This window comes from Heterodontus francisci, chromosome 14 (assembly GCF_036365525.1).
Source record: "Heterodontus francisci isolate sHetFra1 chromosome 14, sHetFra1.hap1, whole genome shotgun sequence".
In the NCBI taxonomy this organism is placed as follows: domain Eukaryota; kingdom Metazoa; phylum Chordata; class Chondrichthyes; order Heterodontiformes; family Heterodontidae; genus Heterodontus; species Heterodontus francisci.
This window is the reverse complement of record NC_090384.1, coordinates 44,668,450-44,685,747: the sequence shown is the minus strand read 5'-3', so window position 1 is coordinate 44,685,747 and position 17,298 is coordinate 44,668,450. Positions and strand designations below refer to the sequence as shown.

The 17,298-nt window shown below is 42.5% G+C and overlaps 1 protein-coding gene across 8 annotated transcripts in view; it reads left to right on the top strand.

The window, feature by feature from the left end:
• The window catches only part of gtf2h1 (general transcription factor IIH, polypeptide 1), a 76,404-nt gene extending 66,534 nt beyond the window's left edge, over nucleotides 1-9,870 (top strand). For 7 of the 8 annotated variants that reach the window (XM_068046115.1, XM_068046111.1, XM_068046108.1 and 4 more), the window contains exons 14-16: nucleotides 3,336-3,451; nucleotides 6,294-6,386; nucleotides 9,314-9,870. In XM_068046115.1, coding sequence (XP_067902216.1) covers nucleotides 3,336-3,451; nucleotides 6,294-6,386; nucleotides 9,314-9,400 — 296 coding nt within the window. In that variant the 3' untranslated portion in view covers nucleotides 9,401-9,870. The remainder of the gene's footprint in view (nucleotides 1-3,335; nucleotides 3,452-6,293; nucleotides 6,387-9,313) is intronic. The other variant, XM_068046114.1, reaches the window with a different exon arrangement.
• The last annotated feature ends 7,428 nt before the right edge of the window (nucleotides 9,871-17,298 follow it).

The window sequence follows — 17,298 nt, the reverse complement described above, 5'->3', positions numbered from 1 at the left end:
GTGGAGCCACACCCTCCAGTTAATTGTTTAATTGTCCACCACCATTCACGACTGGATGTGGCAGGACTGCAGAGCTTAGATCTGATCCGTTGGTTATGTGATTGCTTAGCTCTGTCTATCGAATGCTGCTTACGCTGTTTGAGACACAAGTGGTCCTGAATTGTAGCTTCACCGGGTTGACACCTCATTTTGAGGTATGCCTGGTGCTGCTCCTGGCATGCCCTCCTGCACTCTTATTGAACCAGGGTTGGTCCCCCAACTTGATGGTAATGGTCGAGTTGGGGATATGCTGGACCATGAGGTTACACATTGTGGTTGAGTGCAATTCTGCTGCTGCTGATGGCCCACAGCGCCTCATGGATGCCCAGTTTTGCATTACTACATCTGTTCGAAATCTATCCCATTTAGCACAGTGGTAGTGTCACACAATACAATGGAGGATATCCTCAATGTGAAGTCAGGACTTTGTCTCCACAAGGACTGTGTGGTGGTTACTCCTACCAATACTGTCATGGACAGACGCATCTGCGGCAGGCAGGTTGGTGAGGACGAGGTCAAGTATATTTTTCCCTCTTATTGGTTCCCTCACTACCTGCCGCATACCCAGTCTAGCAGCTATTGTCCTTTAGGACTCGGCCAGCTCGGTCAGTAGAGGTGCTACCGAGCAACTCTTTGTGATGGACATTGAAGTCTCCCACCCAGAGTGCATTCTGCGCCCTTGCCACTCGGTGCTTCCTCCAAGTGCTGTTCAACATGGAGGAGTACTGATTCATCAGCTGAGGGGAGAGCGATAGGTGATAATCAGCAGAAGGTTTCCTTGCCCACGTTTGACCTGATACCATGAGACTTCATGAGGTCTGGAGTCAATGTTGAGGACTCCCAGGTCAACTCCCTCCCAACTGTGTACCACTGTGCCGCCACCTCTGCTGGGTCTATCCTGCCAGTGGGGCAGGTCATACCTGGAGATAGTGATGGCGGTGTCTGGGACGTTGTAAAGTATGATTCAGCAAGTATGACTTTGTCAGGCTGTTGCTTGACTAGTCTGTGGGACAGCTCTCCCAACTTTAGCACAAGCCACCAGATATTCGTAAGGAGGACTTTGCAGGGTCGACAGGGCTGGGTTTGCCTTTGTCGTTTCCGGTGCCTAGGTCGATGCCGGGTGGCCCGTCCGGTTTCATTCCTTATTGAATTCGTAGCGGTTAGGTACAACTGAGTGGCTTGCTGGGCCATTTCAGAGGGCATTTAAGAGTCAACTACATTGCTGTGGGTCTGGAGTCACATGTAGGCCAGACCAGGTAAGGAAGGCAGATTTCCTTCTCTAAAGGACATTAGGTTTAATAGGTTTTAAGCAAGTACAGAGGCAGGGAAAGGTTTGGGGGGTAGGGGAGAACAAAAGGGAAGGCCTGTGTGGGGTGCAAGGCAGGAGAGATTATGACAAAAGGGTTCATGGTGCAAGACAAAAAGGGGTGGTGATATGATAAAGAAACAAAAGTTAGGTCCAGTGCAGTTGTAAATAGTAACAACAGAACCATTACCAGCACCTGCTGTCCTAGAAAATGGCAATGGTCTGAAGTTGTTGAACTCATTGTTGAAGCCAGAAGGTTATAAAGTGCCTAATTGAAAGATGAGATGCTGTTCTTTGAGCTTGCATCAAGCTTCATTAGTGCAGTGTAGGAAGCTGAGGTCAGAATAGGATGGAGAATTGAAGTGGCGAAGAATAAGGCAGGTCAACACCAGTCTACTGAAGGCAGCTCTCACCTCCAATTTAGCGAACTGGCTCTAACAATTCACACATTCTCTGTATCTCGTATGTGTTTCTTTCTCATATTTCTCTCATCATTATCTTTCGTTATTATCTTACACCATTATCAGTTCTGACAGTTCCTCTCAATCACTTTAACAGCTCATTCCTATTCTTGTATATGTGGTGCCCTTCTTTACCTACATCTTTCCCTCACTCATTTCCTCCTTATATGCTGCTCAATCGTAATATCTTCATGTTTTGATGAAGGCCATATTATGCCCTGCCTGTAAAGTTAATATTTTCCTTTCTTTACAGTTTTGTCTGACTTGCTGAGTGCTTCCAACTCAGTATAATTGAGTTTTTTTTTAAAAATTCATTTCATTCACCCATTGCAGGAAGGAGTTGGAATTCTTATTAAGTAGGCAGGGAATTTCCTCGTGTTGGACAGGCAATGAGAAAATTCTAGGCCACTTCTTGAAAGGGGAGGCAGGGAATGGTTGGGAGCCTGTCAACAGTAGGAAGGCAGCTATAACAAGTGCCAGGGGAACAGGTGTGATGGTTGGGGGTGGGAGCTTAATGTACAGAGGTGTGAAACGCAAATGCAAAGTATTTTTCTCTCGGACAGTCAGCAGTACCTTGGTGATTAATCTTCAATTCCTGGTGACTCCAGGCTTATTTGGGCAGGTTGGCAACCCTTACTATTATGCAAAGTGGAAAATCGCCATTGCTTACATTTTAAATTTAATGCTGCCCCCGTACTCCCCACTCCTGAAAATTTCCCCTCCATTCAATTTATCAAATCCAGAATGATAGTAAACCTGAGCATGCCCATTAACTCAGGATTGCTCCATTATAAAATTGTTATAGCAATATTGGGTCATTGCTAATTTTAACAACGGTGCACTTAAAAGACAGTAAATCATAGATGCTAGAATTCATGATTTAATGTGGCCACAAAAGCATCCTTATTCCTCCTGCATTGCTGATTTCAGCTATGCGTTGCTCATTGCTGATTTCAGCAATGCGTTGCTCATTTCACTATTTTAAAATGTCTATAGACTAGATTGTGAGCTCAGAATTATACAGAAGGTTCCAGAATTTAAACATTAGTAATTGTACAATACTAACAAAGTGAAGACATCCAGGAGGATTCCTTTGTTTTACTGTTTACTTTCACTTACCAGTCACAGGCTGCTGGTAGAGAAGACAAGAGTTTTGAAATTCTCAAAGTAGGCAAGAAATTTCCTCATGGCTGGTCCACACTTTACTTTTACCACTAGTGCAGCAAGCCGCATTTCCAGCAATGAGACAAGGTGGAACCAGCTGCAGGGAAATTTCAGGTTGCTCATAGAAATGGGAGGCTAGGAATAGTTGAGAATGAAGACAGAGCACCAAGGAGGCTGGATCATGGAGCCAGGAAATGCAAGTACAGACTTCAGGGAGGCGCAGGCACAAAACACCAGAGCCCAGGAGATTGATCCTCAGTTCGCAAGAATCATGGCCAATCTGGGAGGATTCACACTGGTTAAAGGTGTGAGACCCTGGAAACCTTAAGTTCTGCTTTGCTCACTTTGTGTTGCTTTTGTTACAGAGATGATGCCAAGTGATGTCCAGATGGAACTCAAACACTTGTATGTGGCTATTGCAGAGTTACTGAGACACTTCTGGTCCTGCTTTCCTGTTAATACACCATTCCTTGAGGAGAAGGTGAGCAATTGAGTCTGGTCAGATCCTCTATGCTATAAAGAGTTAAAGCCAGCAGTGTACAACAACTTCAACACAGCACAATCTATGCATTGTTTTGGGAACTAAAAGCATCACGGGCTTTAAAAACCAAATTGTTCAATTTTCAAATTCTGAAACTGGAACAATAAAACCAGTCAAATTTTACACTGGATCCATTACTAGTTCATAACTATATGAAAATGGCTACTCAACTTAAAAATTTTCTTTTTGATACTTTTCATTTGGACAAAATGTTGCCCTGGACTCAACCTTGAGAAACACTCAAAACAAGGTTTTGTTTTCAGATTCTCACTCCTATTCTTCCTGTTTTAAAATTTAACTTCTCGGTACACTACATTATTACCGTATGTACCCATGTGCGTAATCTCCTTTAAACCAGTCTGTATTGTGCACCCACCATAACTTGTTTCATAGCATTCATGTTGCACCAAAATCTGTCTTTAGAACACAAGAACACAACTAATCCTATCTAAGGGTCGCATTTTCTTATCAGATTTATTGTTTTAATTATGAGCAGTATCAAGCCAGGCTCCTTATGGGCATGGACCCATATTTCAAAACTGCCCTTACTTGGCACTAAATTTGCAGTCTCACTTGGAAAGGCCACAGGATGACTAGTGTGGTAAATAAAATTAAAATTTGCACAGTTGTTATAGAAGGTGCTCTTCTGATGTGGGGCTTAGGCTCAATGTTGAGGCAAAATAGAGGGGATTTACTTTGCATCTAACTATGCTGTACCTGACCTAGACAAAGTGTTTAACCCTGACACTAAATGTAAAAATTATTCATGTTTCTCTGTATTGGGATCTCTCTCCTTTGTCTATTGCAAAAATGTAACAGGGAAGAATATAGGGGCAGTGTTACAGATTATGATTAATACCATTTGTGCTGCTGATGTGGTTAGGTGTCTGAGTCCCCAAAGAGTTTAACCTCTCAAAGTGAAAATTATTTCTATCATAACTTCTGCAACAATACTTTTCTGTGCACTTTCTTAATTTTCTGCCCTCTCCTGAAGAGACTGATTCTTTCACTGTGATGCAGCTTCATTGGCTGTAGCAGCTGTCTTGTCTGTCACTCTAGAATTGGCCTTTATAGCCACTCCAGGCGCTGCTGTACAAACCACTGAGCACCTCCAGGCGCTTACCCATTGTCTCAGTTAAATGACCATTTGTCATGTGTGAGTCTAGGCAGCAATTGTCGACAGTCTATTTGACAGTGGAGGGTTGAGTTTAGTCCTGACCTCAAGTAATATCTGCAGACAGATTTTAAGATGCAGGTCATTGGATAGTGATCAGGAGCATGTATCCTTATGAATGTCCCCAACCTGCATCCTAGGAGTATTGGGCCCATTTATAGTGCGTCTTGGCTGAGATCAAATAATGATGCAGTCTGTGGTGAAATCTGGTACCTTCTGATTTGTATGGTTACCTATTCATTTCTATTGTTAAATATCATAAAATACTATATTAACCTTCATGTAGAGCGTACTGTCTTCAAGTAAATTAAAAGTATGTTGGGGTATTCTTGGTAGCCTGTTTGAGCATCAATACATTCCTCTTCTTCTTCTTTGGCCTTCTTGTCTCGAGAGACAATGGGTAAGTGCCTGGAGGTGCTCAGTGGTTTGTACAGCAGTGCCTGGAGTGGCTATAAAGGCCAATTCTAGAGTGACAGACTCTTCCACAGGTGCTGCAGATCAAATTGGTTGTCGGGGCTGTTACACAGTTGGCTCTCTCCTTGCACTTGTCTTTTTTCCTGCCAACTGCTAAGTCTCTTCGACTCGCCACGCTTTAGCCCCGCCTTTATGGTTGCCCGCCAGCTCTGGCGATTGCTGGCAACTGACTCCCACGACTCGTGATCAATGTCACAGGACTTCATGTCGCGTTTGCAGACGTCTTTAAAGCGGAGCCATGGATGGCCGGTGGGTCTGGTACCAGTGACGAGCTCGCTGTACAATGTGTCCTTGGGGATCCTGCCATCTTCCATGCGGCTCACATGGCCAAGCCATCTCAGGCGCCGCTGGCTTAGTAGGGTGTATATGCTGGGGATGTTGGCTACCTTGAGGACTTCTGTGTTGGAGATACGGCCCTGCCACCTGATGCCAAGGATTCTCCGGAGGCAGCGAAGATGGAATGAATGGAGACGTCGCTCTTGGCTGACGTACGTTGTCCAGGCCTCGCTGCAGTAGAGCAAGGTACTGAGGACACAGGCTTGATACACTTCGACTTTTGTGTTCTGTGTCAGTGCACCATTTTCCCACACTCTCTTGGCCAGTCTGGACATAGCAGAGGAAGCCTTTCCCATGCGCTTGTTTAATTCTGCATCGAGAGACAGGTTACTGGTGATAGTTGAGCCTAGGTAGGTGAACTCTTGAACCACTTCCAGAGTGTGGTCGCCGATATTGATAGATGGGGCATTTCTGACGTCCTGTCCCATGATGTTCATTTTCTTGAGGCTGATGGTTATGCCAAATTCTTGGAAGCCTGTTTGAGCATCAATACAGTAAACGGTATCAAAATGTCCAGGCTGAAAAACATTAGTTAAAGTATTGGAAGAAATACTACTTTTTGATCTGGTTATGGTGGCCCCCAGCGATGTTGGTGTGGGAAGGTGTAGCTGAGGTAGATGATCAGCCTTGGTCTTATTGAATGGCGGAGCAGGCTTGAAGGGCTGAATGACCTACTCCTGCTCCTATTTCTTATGTTCAGTGCTCAGAGAATTCCTGTTGTGTGCAGTAATCCTTGCTGACCATTAGCAGGAATTTACTGATAGAAGGTGTATAACTCTTTTATGTCTGCTGTGGCAGGTTGGGAAGATGATGAATAACCTGGAGAGGTTTCAAATGACAAAACTACGGCCATTCCGAGAGAAGCTGCAGAAGCTATACATCAGTACGAACGTGAGTCTCAGCCACTGAGCACACTAGACATGGTTACGCTGGTGGGAGAGAGGGGGAAATGGGTGCTGAAGGGAAAGTGAGAAACAAGCTGTGCTGCAAATTTGATTCATAAGTTGTCTCAGATATCGGGGCAAGGGAGGATGTTTCACCTACCAACATCTTTAATGTTGTAGGCTGCTTCTAGCTCAGCATAAAATACAAGGTTTCTAACTTTGGTCTATCAGCTCTTTAGGTATTCACCCATAGTGCTTTTCTGTAGTTGCAGTTGTTACAGTAATGCTGTTACACTGATGGTATATGAGTAACAGACACGCACTAATCCTGTCACCGGTAGCATGTTGCCAATATAATGAGGGCAGTTGCGCCTCCGATGGTATCTATTTTCCTGTTTGTTCTCGGGGCAGCTTCCAAAGCCATTGTAAAATGCAGGCCTCCATTCTGTTGGCTGTCCAGAGAGTCCATCGGGACCATTACCACACAAGAGAAAAAGGGGAGAGTGGCCCTCATTGATCATGGATTTCTGCCACCCCGCCATTTTCTTGGCACCCTAAAAGCACCTTAAGGTTGGACCACTCTTGTATCTTGTGACTCTTGGGTGACATGAGGTGTCACACAGGAAGGTAATGAATTTGAAGTCCAGGTCCTGACCATGTTTATGGAACTGGTGCAACTAAACAAAAACTTGAAAAATTCTCATTAGTTCCACCTCCTTAATAACATGCTTTTGAAAGCTTCCTACTGAATTAAATTAGGACTTTTTAACAATTACATCGCAGCAATACATTATGTGGAAGTACAAAGCCTTATTGTACTTTTAATTTTATCATAGAATGACACAGCACATAGGAGTCCATTTGGTTCCTTGCATCTGTGCCGACAAGCTATCCAATTAGCCCTACTCCCCTGTTGTTTTCCTATAGCCCAGCAATTTTTTTTTCAAGTATTCCCTTTGAAAGTTATTGAATCTTCTTCCATCGCTCTTTCAGACAGTGTATTCCAGATCATCATTACTCACCACGTTAAAAAAGTTTCCTCATGTTGCCACTGATTCTTCTGCCAATTAACTTTAATCTGTGTCCTCTAGTTACCATCCCTTCTGCCACTGGAAACAGTTTCTCCTTATTTACCCTATCAAGACTGTTAATGATTTGAACACCTCTATCAAATCTCCTCTTAACTTTCTCTGTTCTAAGGAGAACAACTTCAGCTTCTCCAGTAAAATAAAAGCAAAATCCTGTGGATGCTAGAAATCTGAGACAAAAACAGAAAGTGCTGGAAATGCTCAGCAGGTCTGGCAGCAACTGTGGAGAGAGATACAGAGTTAACATTTCAGGCTGATAACCTTTCATCAGAATTGGCAAAGGTTAGAAATGTAACAGGTTTTGAGCAAGTGAAGGTGGGGGGGGGGGGGCAAGAAGAATTAACAGGAAGGTCTGTAATAGGACAGAGGGCAGGAGAGATTAACTGACAAGGATGTCATGGAATAAAAGGCAAAGGGAATGGTAATAGTTGTAGTAAAAGACAAAGCATTTGTCCAGAGTGATAATGGCAGAATAATAAACATGTCTGAAAGCAAAAACATGAAAAACATGTTCATTATTCTGCCGTTAACACACTCTCTGGACAAATGCTTTGTGTTTTACTACAACTATTACCACTCCATTTGCCTTTTATTCCATGGCATCCTTGTCATTTAATCTCTCCCACCCTCCACCCTATCACAGACCTTCCCTTTTGTTGTTCTTCTTCCCCCACCCCCCGCCCCCCACCTCGCCACTTTCACTTGCTCAAAACCTTTGCCAGTTCTGATGAAAGGTCACAGAACTGAAACGTTAACACTGTTCCTCTCGCCACAGATGCTGCCAGGCCTGCTGACTATTTCAAGCACTTTCTGTTTTTGTTTCAGCTTCTCCAGCCTCTTCATGTAACTGAAGTCTTTCATTCCTGGTCAGTTACACAATACCTTTCTCTGTTGAGTTATTTGGAAAGTTGTTACAAGCTGGGTTTATTGGGTGGACTAAGAATAACAACGACTTGCATTTATGTAGTGCCTTTTATGTAGTGCATCATCCCAAGGCACTTCACAGGAGTGTTATGAAACAGATGTGACACCGAGCCACAGAAAGAGATATTAAAACAGGTGACCAAAAGCTTAGTCAAAGAGGTAGATTTAAAGAAGCATCATAAAGGAGGAGACAGAGTTAGAGAGGCAGCGAGATTTAGGGAGGGAATTGCAGAGCTTATGGCCGAGACAGCTGAAGGCTTGGCTGGCAATGGTAAGAGTGATTAAAACACTGGTTAGGCCCCATCTGGAATATTGTGGCCAATTCTGAGCACCATATTTCTGTAAGGAAATTAAGGCCCTAGGGAGAGTGCAGGGTGAGGTTTACTGAAATCGTACCAAAGATAAAAGACTTCAGTTATGAGGAGAGACGAAATAAATTGGTGTGGTTCTTCTTAAAGCAGCAATGGTTAAGGGGAAATTTGATAAAGGTGTTCAAAAGGGTTTTGATGGAGTAAATAAGGACAAAGTGTTTCACTGTGACAGGAGGGTCAGCAACCAGAAGATGCAGATTTCAGGTAATTAGGCGACATGAGGAAATAAATTATAAAGTGAGTTATGATCTGGAATGCACTGCCTGAAAGGGTGGCAGAAGCAGATTAAATAATAACTTTCAAAAGGGAATTGGAAAACAGGCAAAAGGATCTGGAGATGACTTTGTGAATTATTGGTATCTTAAGCAGGTTTTAGTATTGTCTGCTTCTTTCAGGCTTGGAACAGCTGAGAGTCTGCAGTGGACATTTCAGATTGTACTGCTCTTTCTCAAGCAGGTCAACTGTGTGACAGGTGGTATAATTTAATTCTAGCCTGGCTTGGATTGTGAAGTTTGCTCCATGTTTTATATCCTTTTTTGGTTGTCTTACAGTTGACTGGTCATTTAGAAGATATGTTACAGGTAGCCTTCAGTAAGTTCCATGCCTGGCAGTCAAAACGAATGCTGAAGAAGACGTGATGCTGCATTGTTTTGAGATGTTTGCGAGCGAGAAATTGTTGTACCTGCAAAGTCCCAGCAGAACATGCTACCAGCTCACCTACCTGCTATGCTGGACAGGGAGGTGGGAGCCCTGCGATATTGAAGAGCTGCATATTGGGAGAAAGCAATTCAATAAGATGGACCACTCGGGGGTGACTCACCAACTGACCAAAATGGGAGAGAGCTACAGGACTAATTCCTATATAACACAGCTTGGGGAGGCAGTGCTTCTTCTGTGCACAAAGATTCTGTCAAGTGATAACCGAGTATATTTAGAAATGGTCTTTCTAGCATAAATATTTTTCATTTTTGGGTACAGTTTTAAACAAGAATGGCACAATGTAAATGTGAAACTTTTTCAAAGTGTAGCCCTCTGTTTTTGGATCCTGTTTGTAACTGAGGGGATGGAAGATGTGGATATTTTAAATAAAGAATAAATGTGAAATTAATTTGAACTTTCTCAAATAATTCATCTTTCATGTTAATAAATGTATTGCATTTTCTGGAACAGTGTACTTGCTGGAATGAGAAGTGATTTTCCCCTACTCGATATAACTCAGGATTCCCTGGGTCATGCACATTGTTGGACCCACGATTTTATACGATGCGTACCAGTTACCTTTGCACCTGCATAGTGCCTATCCAGAGTCCTGTTCCAATGCATACTTGTGTATCTTATACCTATAAACTTAATCTGATTCCATAACTTGCACAAATGTACCCAGGATTCTGTCTGAAAAGTGCCCCTATTCAGTGGTTTTTTTCTCATTTTGTTCTGCACTATTTCCCTTAGAGCTATTTCATTTCTGTAATGAATCTTTACAGTTGAATTGCTCTTTGTAAAGTTGTATGAATTTGCTTTGCCTGTACAAATTACATTGTCCGCTACTTTACATTGTATTGACTGCAGAGTCCCCCCTCTTTCATCTCCAGTTGATGCTATCTCGATCTTTGTTCAGTGCTAGTTCCATTTAATGGATCCTTCGGAGTGTCCAACTCATGTACCCCATCTGTTTTTGTTTTTATATTGAGAAAAAAAATCCATACATTGAAGTTCCTGTAGTTTTATTGTAGTATATTTGTATAATACCTCAGTATATTGAGACAGTTGGCATGAGGGGGAAAAAAACAGAATAAAGGAAGAACTTGCTTTTGTATAGTGCCTTTGTCATCTTCAGGATGTCCCAAAGCATTTCACAACCATTACTGTTATAAGCAAAATTGGCAGCCAATTTGCACATAGTAAGCTTTCATGAACAGAAAATATTAGTGTTAAGTGCTTTGGGGAATCCCAAGGATATGAAGTGCATATGAATGCAAATTGCTATCTTCCAATATTACTAACTCTCTTGTGGCATTGGTCATGGTGAGTCAGAGGAAGTGCACAGTTTTATAACAATAGGGGTCTTATTCCATGCAGTGTTTAACATCAGAGCTACAAATGTACAGTAACTAAGTCCAATTCCATTTTACTTTCATGATATTCTGGGATTTTACCAATGCTTTGGGAATTGAATTTGCAACTGTGCGCAACATTCAGTGGAAGTCATAAATGGGTGGGTCGTGATCTTCAATATTTCTTGTTATGTATTTAATTTTTATCCTATGCTATTTTTTAAAGGGTAGGATAAACAGCAAGTTGAGGGAAGCATCTGCTGTATAACAATGCCAAGAATTAGATTGAAGCTTAACAACACTGGGATGCAGTCCTTGCTTTGGCAGCACTGGAGAAATGGTCCTGAAGTTTGGGAGATCTTGGATGTAAGACCTGGAGTTTGACATAAGATGCAAACTATTTGGTTAATGTTTGCCATTTTCTTGTTCCCCATTATCATTTCTCGTGTCTCTGCATCTAAGTGACATATGTTTACTCTCGTCAATGTCTTCCTTTTTACATACCTATAGAAGCTCTTGCAACCTTTTTTTGCGTCTTTAGTTTTTTCTCATAGCCTATTTTTTTCATCAATTTCTTGGTGATCCTTTGCTGAATTTTAAAATCCTTCAGATGCTGAGGCTTACTACTCTTTGTGGAAACATTACAAACCTCTTCCTTTAACCTATTACAATCTCTATCTTGTTAGTCACAATTAGACGATTATTCCCCTGGTTTTTTTTTATTCCTCAAGGGAATGTATAATCTTGCAAATTATGAATTAATTCTTTAAATATTTGCCATTGCCTATCTACTGTCATATCTTTTAATCTCTTTCCAATCTACTTTAGCCAACTCGCCCCTCATACTTACATAGATGGCTTTGTTCAAATTTAAAACCCTAGTTTTAGACTTAACTAAATCACTCTCAAACTCCATATAAAGTTCATCATATTATGATAATCCTTCCCTCGTAGTTTCTTTACTACAAGGTTATTAATTTACCCTTTGTCATTAGACAATTCTAGAGCCAAAATAGCTTGTTACCTAGATGCTTCCTTGACATAAATAAAAGCAATTTACTGCGGATGCTGGAAATCATAAATAAAGACAGAAAGTGCTGGAAAAACTCAGCAGGTTTGGCAACATCTGTGGAGAGAGAAGTAGAGTTAATGTTTCAGGTCAGTGACTGGTCAGGTCTGAAGAAGGGTTATGTGCACCTCTAATTTCTAGATTTGTGCTCTGCCAGATACTATATCTACTGTTGGGCAGTTTATAAAGCACCCCCACAATTGTTTTCGACTCATTGTTGATTTTTAGCTCCACCCAAACTAATTCTACATCTTGGTTTTCTGAGCCAGGATCCTCTCTACAATCTATCCCTTTTATTCTTAGAGCAACCCCTTCCTCTTTTATTTTGCCTATCTCTCTTAAAAGTAAGTATCCTGGAATATTTCATTCCCAACCTTGGTCACTCTGCAGTCATGTCTCTGCAATGGCTATTAAATCAAACCCATTAATTTCTACCTGTGCTATTAATTCATCTATTTTGTTGTGAATGTTTAATGTTCATGCATTCAAGTATAGTGCCTTTAGGTTTTGTTTTCTAATGTCACTAATGTCCAATTAACTTTGTTAAGCCCTTCTTGACACATTCTGCATATTTTTATCCAAATCACCACTCTGTTCTACAGCCTTGACATTTTTCTTAACACTTTTGAATTTACCCTTTCCTGAATCCTCCCATCCCCTTTATTAGCTTAAAGCCTTATATACTGCCCCAGTTATTCAACTTGCCAGGACACCGATCTCAGCCTGGTTTAAGTGGAGCCCATCCCAACAGAACAGCTCCCCTTTTCCTGAGTACTGGTGCCAGTGCCCCATGAATTGAAACCCCTGCCTCCCAAACCACCCTTTCAGCCATACATGTAACCTTCTAATCAGTTTGTTCCTATACCAATTTGCATGTGGCTCAGGTAACAACCGAGAAATTATTACCTGTGAAGTTCTGCATTTTAATTTCGACCTCACTCCTCAAACTCTCAGCAGAACCAATTTTACCTATGTCGTTGATTCCTATGTGGGCCATCATAATTGGATCCTATCCCTCCCACTCCAAGTTCTTCTCCAGTCACGAGGAGATGTCCTTAACCCTGGTACTGGGCAGGCAATGGACCTTCTGAGCTCCTGGTCGCAGCTGCAGAGAATGGTATCTAGCCCCCTGACTATACTCTCCCCCATCACTCACCCACTTGAACGGCCTCCTGTACTATAGTGCCATCGACAGTTTGCTCATCTACCCTGGAGACATTGCCCTCATCCACACAGGCAGCAAGAACCTTGCACCTGTTGGATAAGGGCAAAGGCCAAGGTGTCTCCAGCATTGCACCTTGAATCCCCTTACCTGCCTGACTCAGTCATACCTTCATCTCCCTTGCCACTAGCCAAACCTACAAAAGCAAAATATTGCAGATGAAGGGTCATTGACCTGAAATGTTAACGCTGTTTCTCTATCCACAGACCTGCTAAGTATTTCCAGCACTTTGTTTTTACTGCAGCATTCCCTAGCCTGGATCAAAGTGTCCAGGTAACACTGTCCCTCCCCAATTCAGCACAATGTGTGTTCCTTGGACTCCAGCTCAATGACTGAGCGAAAGATCCTCAAAAACCAGACACTGCTGCTGCTGTTGGCCGGGATCATGATACTGTCCACAAACTCCTGCATTGCCATCCCTATCTAGCCTTGTTTTGTTTTTTATTTATTTCATTAAAGTTTATGTATTTAATCAACTTAGAACAAAGAACAGTATAGCACAGGAACAGGCCATTCGGCCCTCCAAGCCTGCGCCGATCTTGATGCCTGTCTAAACTAAAATCTTCTGCACTTCCAGGGTCCGTATCCATCTATTCCCATCCTATTCATGTATTTGTCAAGATGCCTCTTAAATGTTGCTAACGTACCTGCTTCCACCACCTCCCCCGGCAGCAAGTTCCAGGCACTCGCCACCCTCTGTGTAAAAAAAACTTGCCTCGCACATCCCCTCTAAACTTTGCCTCTTGCACCTTAAACCTATGTCCCCTAGTAACTGACTCTTCCACCCTGGGAAAAAGCTTCTGACTATCCATTCTGTCCATGCCACTCATAACTTTGTAAACCTCTATCATGTCGCCCCTCCACCTCCATCGTTCCAGTGACAGCAATCTGAGTTTATCCAACCTCTCCTCATAGCTAACACCCTCCAGACCATTAGTTTTAAACTAATTACTTGACCTAGTTTAAATTTTAGTCAGGTTAACTTGCAAGTTTACCTGTAACTTACCCCTGCCCACCCTCCTTGTGTTGCGACATCTCCTGGCATTTTTTTCTCCTTTGCCATTCACCTCTCTCTACTGCTGTTCTGCGCTTCTTGGGGCAACTCCCATGGTTACTCCTCAATCTCCTGACTTCGCTACTGCTCTGCTGTGCTTCTGTTTAAATTCTTGGGGCCACTCTTTAGTGCTCCTCGCTCTTCTGACTCTGCTGCTGCTCTGTAGGACTTCTGTTTAAATTCTTGGGGCCGGTCCCATGGTGCTCCTCCTCCCGTCAGCTGTGGGATGGTGTTCCTGGAGTTGGGAAGTGCTGGGTTGAGAGTCTGGTGCATATTCTTTGTCTATCTGTCTGTCTCTCTCTTATATAGCTGTTACTAGTTATTGTGTTTACATATTTTGACTTCCAAATAAAAATGGCTGATGATCTGGGCCTTTTCTGCTGGCCTGATGAATTTTCAAATTTTCAATTCATTTAAGAAAAGGGAAAACAAACTCAAACACTTCTTGTAACTTTTTTGCCTGTCTTTCTCCCCTCGCACGTTATCAGTTTGACATGGTTGAAAAAAATTGTAGATTTGGTCAACAGTTTGAATCCATGGTTCAAATCTGACTCTTCCCTTCCTTTCCTTGACTTCTCTAAATCCATTTCTTGGGATAGGCTGTCAACCAATATCTACTATGAGTCCAGTAACTCCTGCAGCTACTTTGATCACATTTCCTCACATCCCGCTTCCTGTGAGAACTCTATTCTTCCACTTTGTCTCGTTCACATCTGTTCTGATGATGTCAACTTCCAGTATGTCTTCCTTTCTCCTCAACCAAGGATTCCCCTCCACCGTGGTTGACAAGCCCCTTGAAAGTGTCTGTCCCATTTCCTGTACTTCTAGTCTTATCCCTTTCCATCCTTCCCAGAACTATGATTCCCCAGTCCTCACTTTCCAACACACCAGTCTCTGCATTCAATTAACCTCTGCCATTTCTGCCACATCTAGAATATTACCACTACCAAATACATCTTTCCCTCCCCTCGCCTCTCCTTTCACTAGTCAGAAGGGACCATTCCCTCTCGGACACCCTGGTCCATTCTTCAATCACCAACCGCCCCCCCCCCCCCCCCCCCCACAACACACCTTCCCCTTCCTATAGCACCTTCGCCTGCAAACACAGGAGATGCAGCACCTGCCTTTATACCTCCTCCCTACCAGTTTTGATAAAAGGTCATCAACCTGAAATGTTGACTGTCTCCCTCTTTCATATAGGGCGGCACAGTGGTGCAGTGGTTAGCACCGCAGCCTCACAGCTCCAGCGACCCGGGTTCAATCCTGGGTACTGCCTGTGTGGAGTTTGCAAGTTCTCCCTGTGTCTGCGTGGGTTTCCTCCGGGTGCTCCGGTTTCCTCCCACATGCCCAAAGACTTGCTGTTGATAGGTTAATTGGCCATTATAAATTGCCACTAGTGTAGGTAGGTGGTAGGGAAATATAGGGACATGTGGGGACGTGGTAAGAATATGGAAGTAGTGTAGGATTAGTATAAATGGGTGGTTGATGGTCGGCACAGACTCGGTGGGCCGAAGGGCCTGTTTCAGTGCTGTATCTCTAAACTATCTAAACTCTCCACTGATGCTGCCTGACCGGCTGAGTAGTTCCAGCATTTTCCGTTTTTATTCCCATCTTTTGTTTTTTTACTTGTCCCATTAACATCTCCTTTTGCATTGCACCATCATTCCTTTTGTCACTTTATCTCTCCTACCTTTCACCTGATTACAGACCTTCCATTTTGTTCATTCCTCTTCTCACCCCTTTCCCTGCCTCTGTACTTGCTTAAAACCTGTTACATGTCTAACTTTTCTAGTTCTGACGAGAGGTCATCAACCTGAAAGGTTAACTCTTCCTCTCTCCACAAGTGCTGCCAGACCTGCTGAGTATTTCCAGCATTTTCTATTTTTGTTTGGTTTCATTAATCAAGCACAGCAGGAGTTTAAGCTAAACAGGCAATGTAATTACAATGGCTGTCATACTTTGGGGCGCTGGCAGCCTTGACTGGCAGCTCAGCTGGACAATCCTAAAAACAGCAAGTTGTGGGTTGGGTTAGAGATTTAGCTTTTAGCACTTTGTGAATAAAAAGTCCGTCTTCAATAAATTTTGTGTCTGGAATAGAGAGGCAGAGAAGTGTCTAGTTTTCTAAATTTAACACCAATCAGTTCCAAGATATTTAGGAATCAGGAATTTAATCCATTATGTCTGTGCTATCTCTGAAAGAGCAATTGTACTGGTAAAGTGAAGATAGGCCCATATCACAGGCAAAATTTGGGTTGTTTATTATTTTTGATGTTACAAGTAGTGAAAGGAAATTGAAAAAACTCATTGTGAAAATGGTATTCTGTTCATTTGTGTATTACATGTAAAATAAAACAGTTTGCTTGTTTACATTGGGCCTTGTCTCACTGGAGTACTCATCCATCCACCTTCTGATAGGAGAAACTCACACTGGAAACACAGGCAAGATCCCAGTATCCAGTAAGGGGTCTTATTTTACAGCCAATAGATCATGCTATTGTTTGGCTAGATCGTAGGAGATAAAAGTAATCTCCAGACTAAAGTGGCTGCAAGATTTGCTTATTTGTAACACCATGTTTACTCAATGATGACCAACTCCGTTCCTGCCTTCACTGTAATAACATTCCCATAGTCCATTTAAAGAAGTGTGCAGATTCCAGTGTCATCTCCAACAACTTGATTTTATAAAACGGGCTGGTTTTGCCGTGAGCAGTGAACAAAAGGTGCCAGCTGTTCATTAGACTGTAGATTTTCTATGGAGTTTTGCATAGCAAGTTCGTGTCAGCCAAATATCCAAACTGTGCGGCACCCCCCTACAGAATATCTGGGACTTGTGTGAACAGGGCAAGCAACTGTATATCTCCTCAACCAAACAGATTTAAGAATCCTTAATGTATGCAGAGTCTGAAACAGGAAATGAGTTAGAATAGTGAATTCAAAGTCAAAACAGGTACAGAAAGCAAAATAAAGAGAGGGAAAGAAACACTGGATTAAGAGATAAGGTTCAAAAAAACATTTTTCGAAAACTCTAACAATTTAAATCAGAAAGAATGAGACTCCACATTGGTTAAAGTTGATTTTCCATGCCAGAGAGGTTGTTTGGCAGTAATTATGATTTACTACACTGTTAAACTGATATT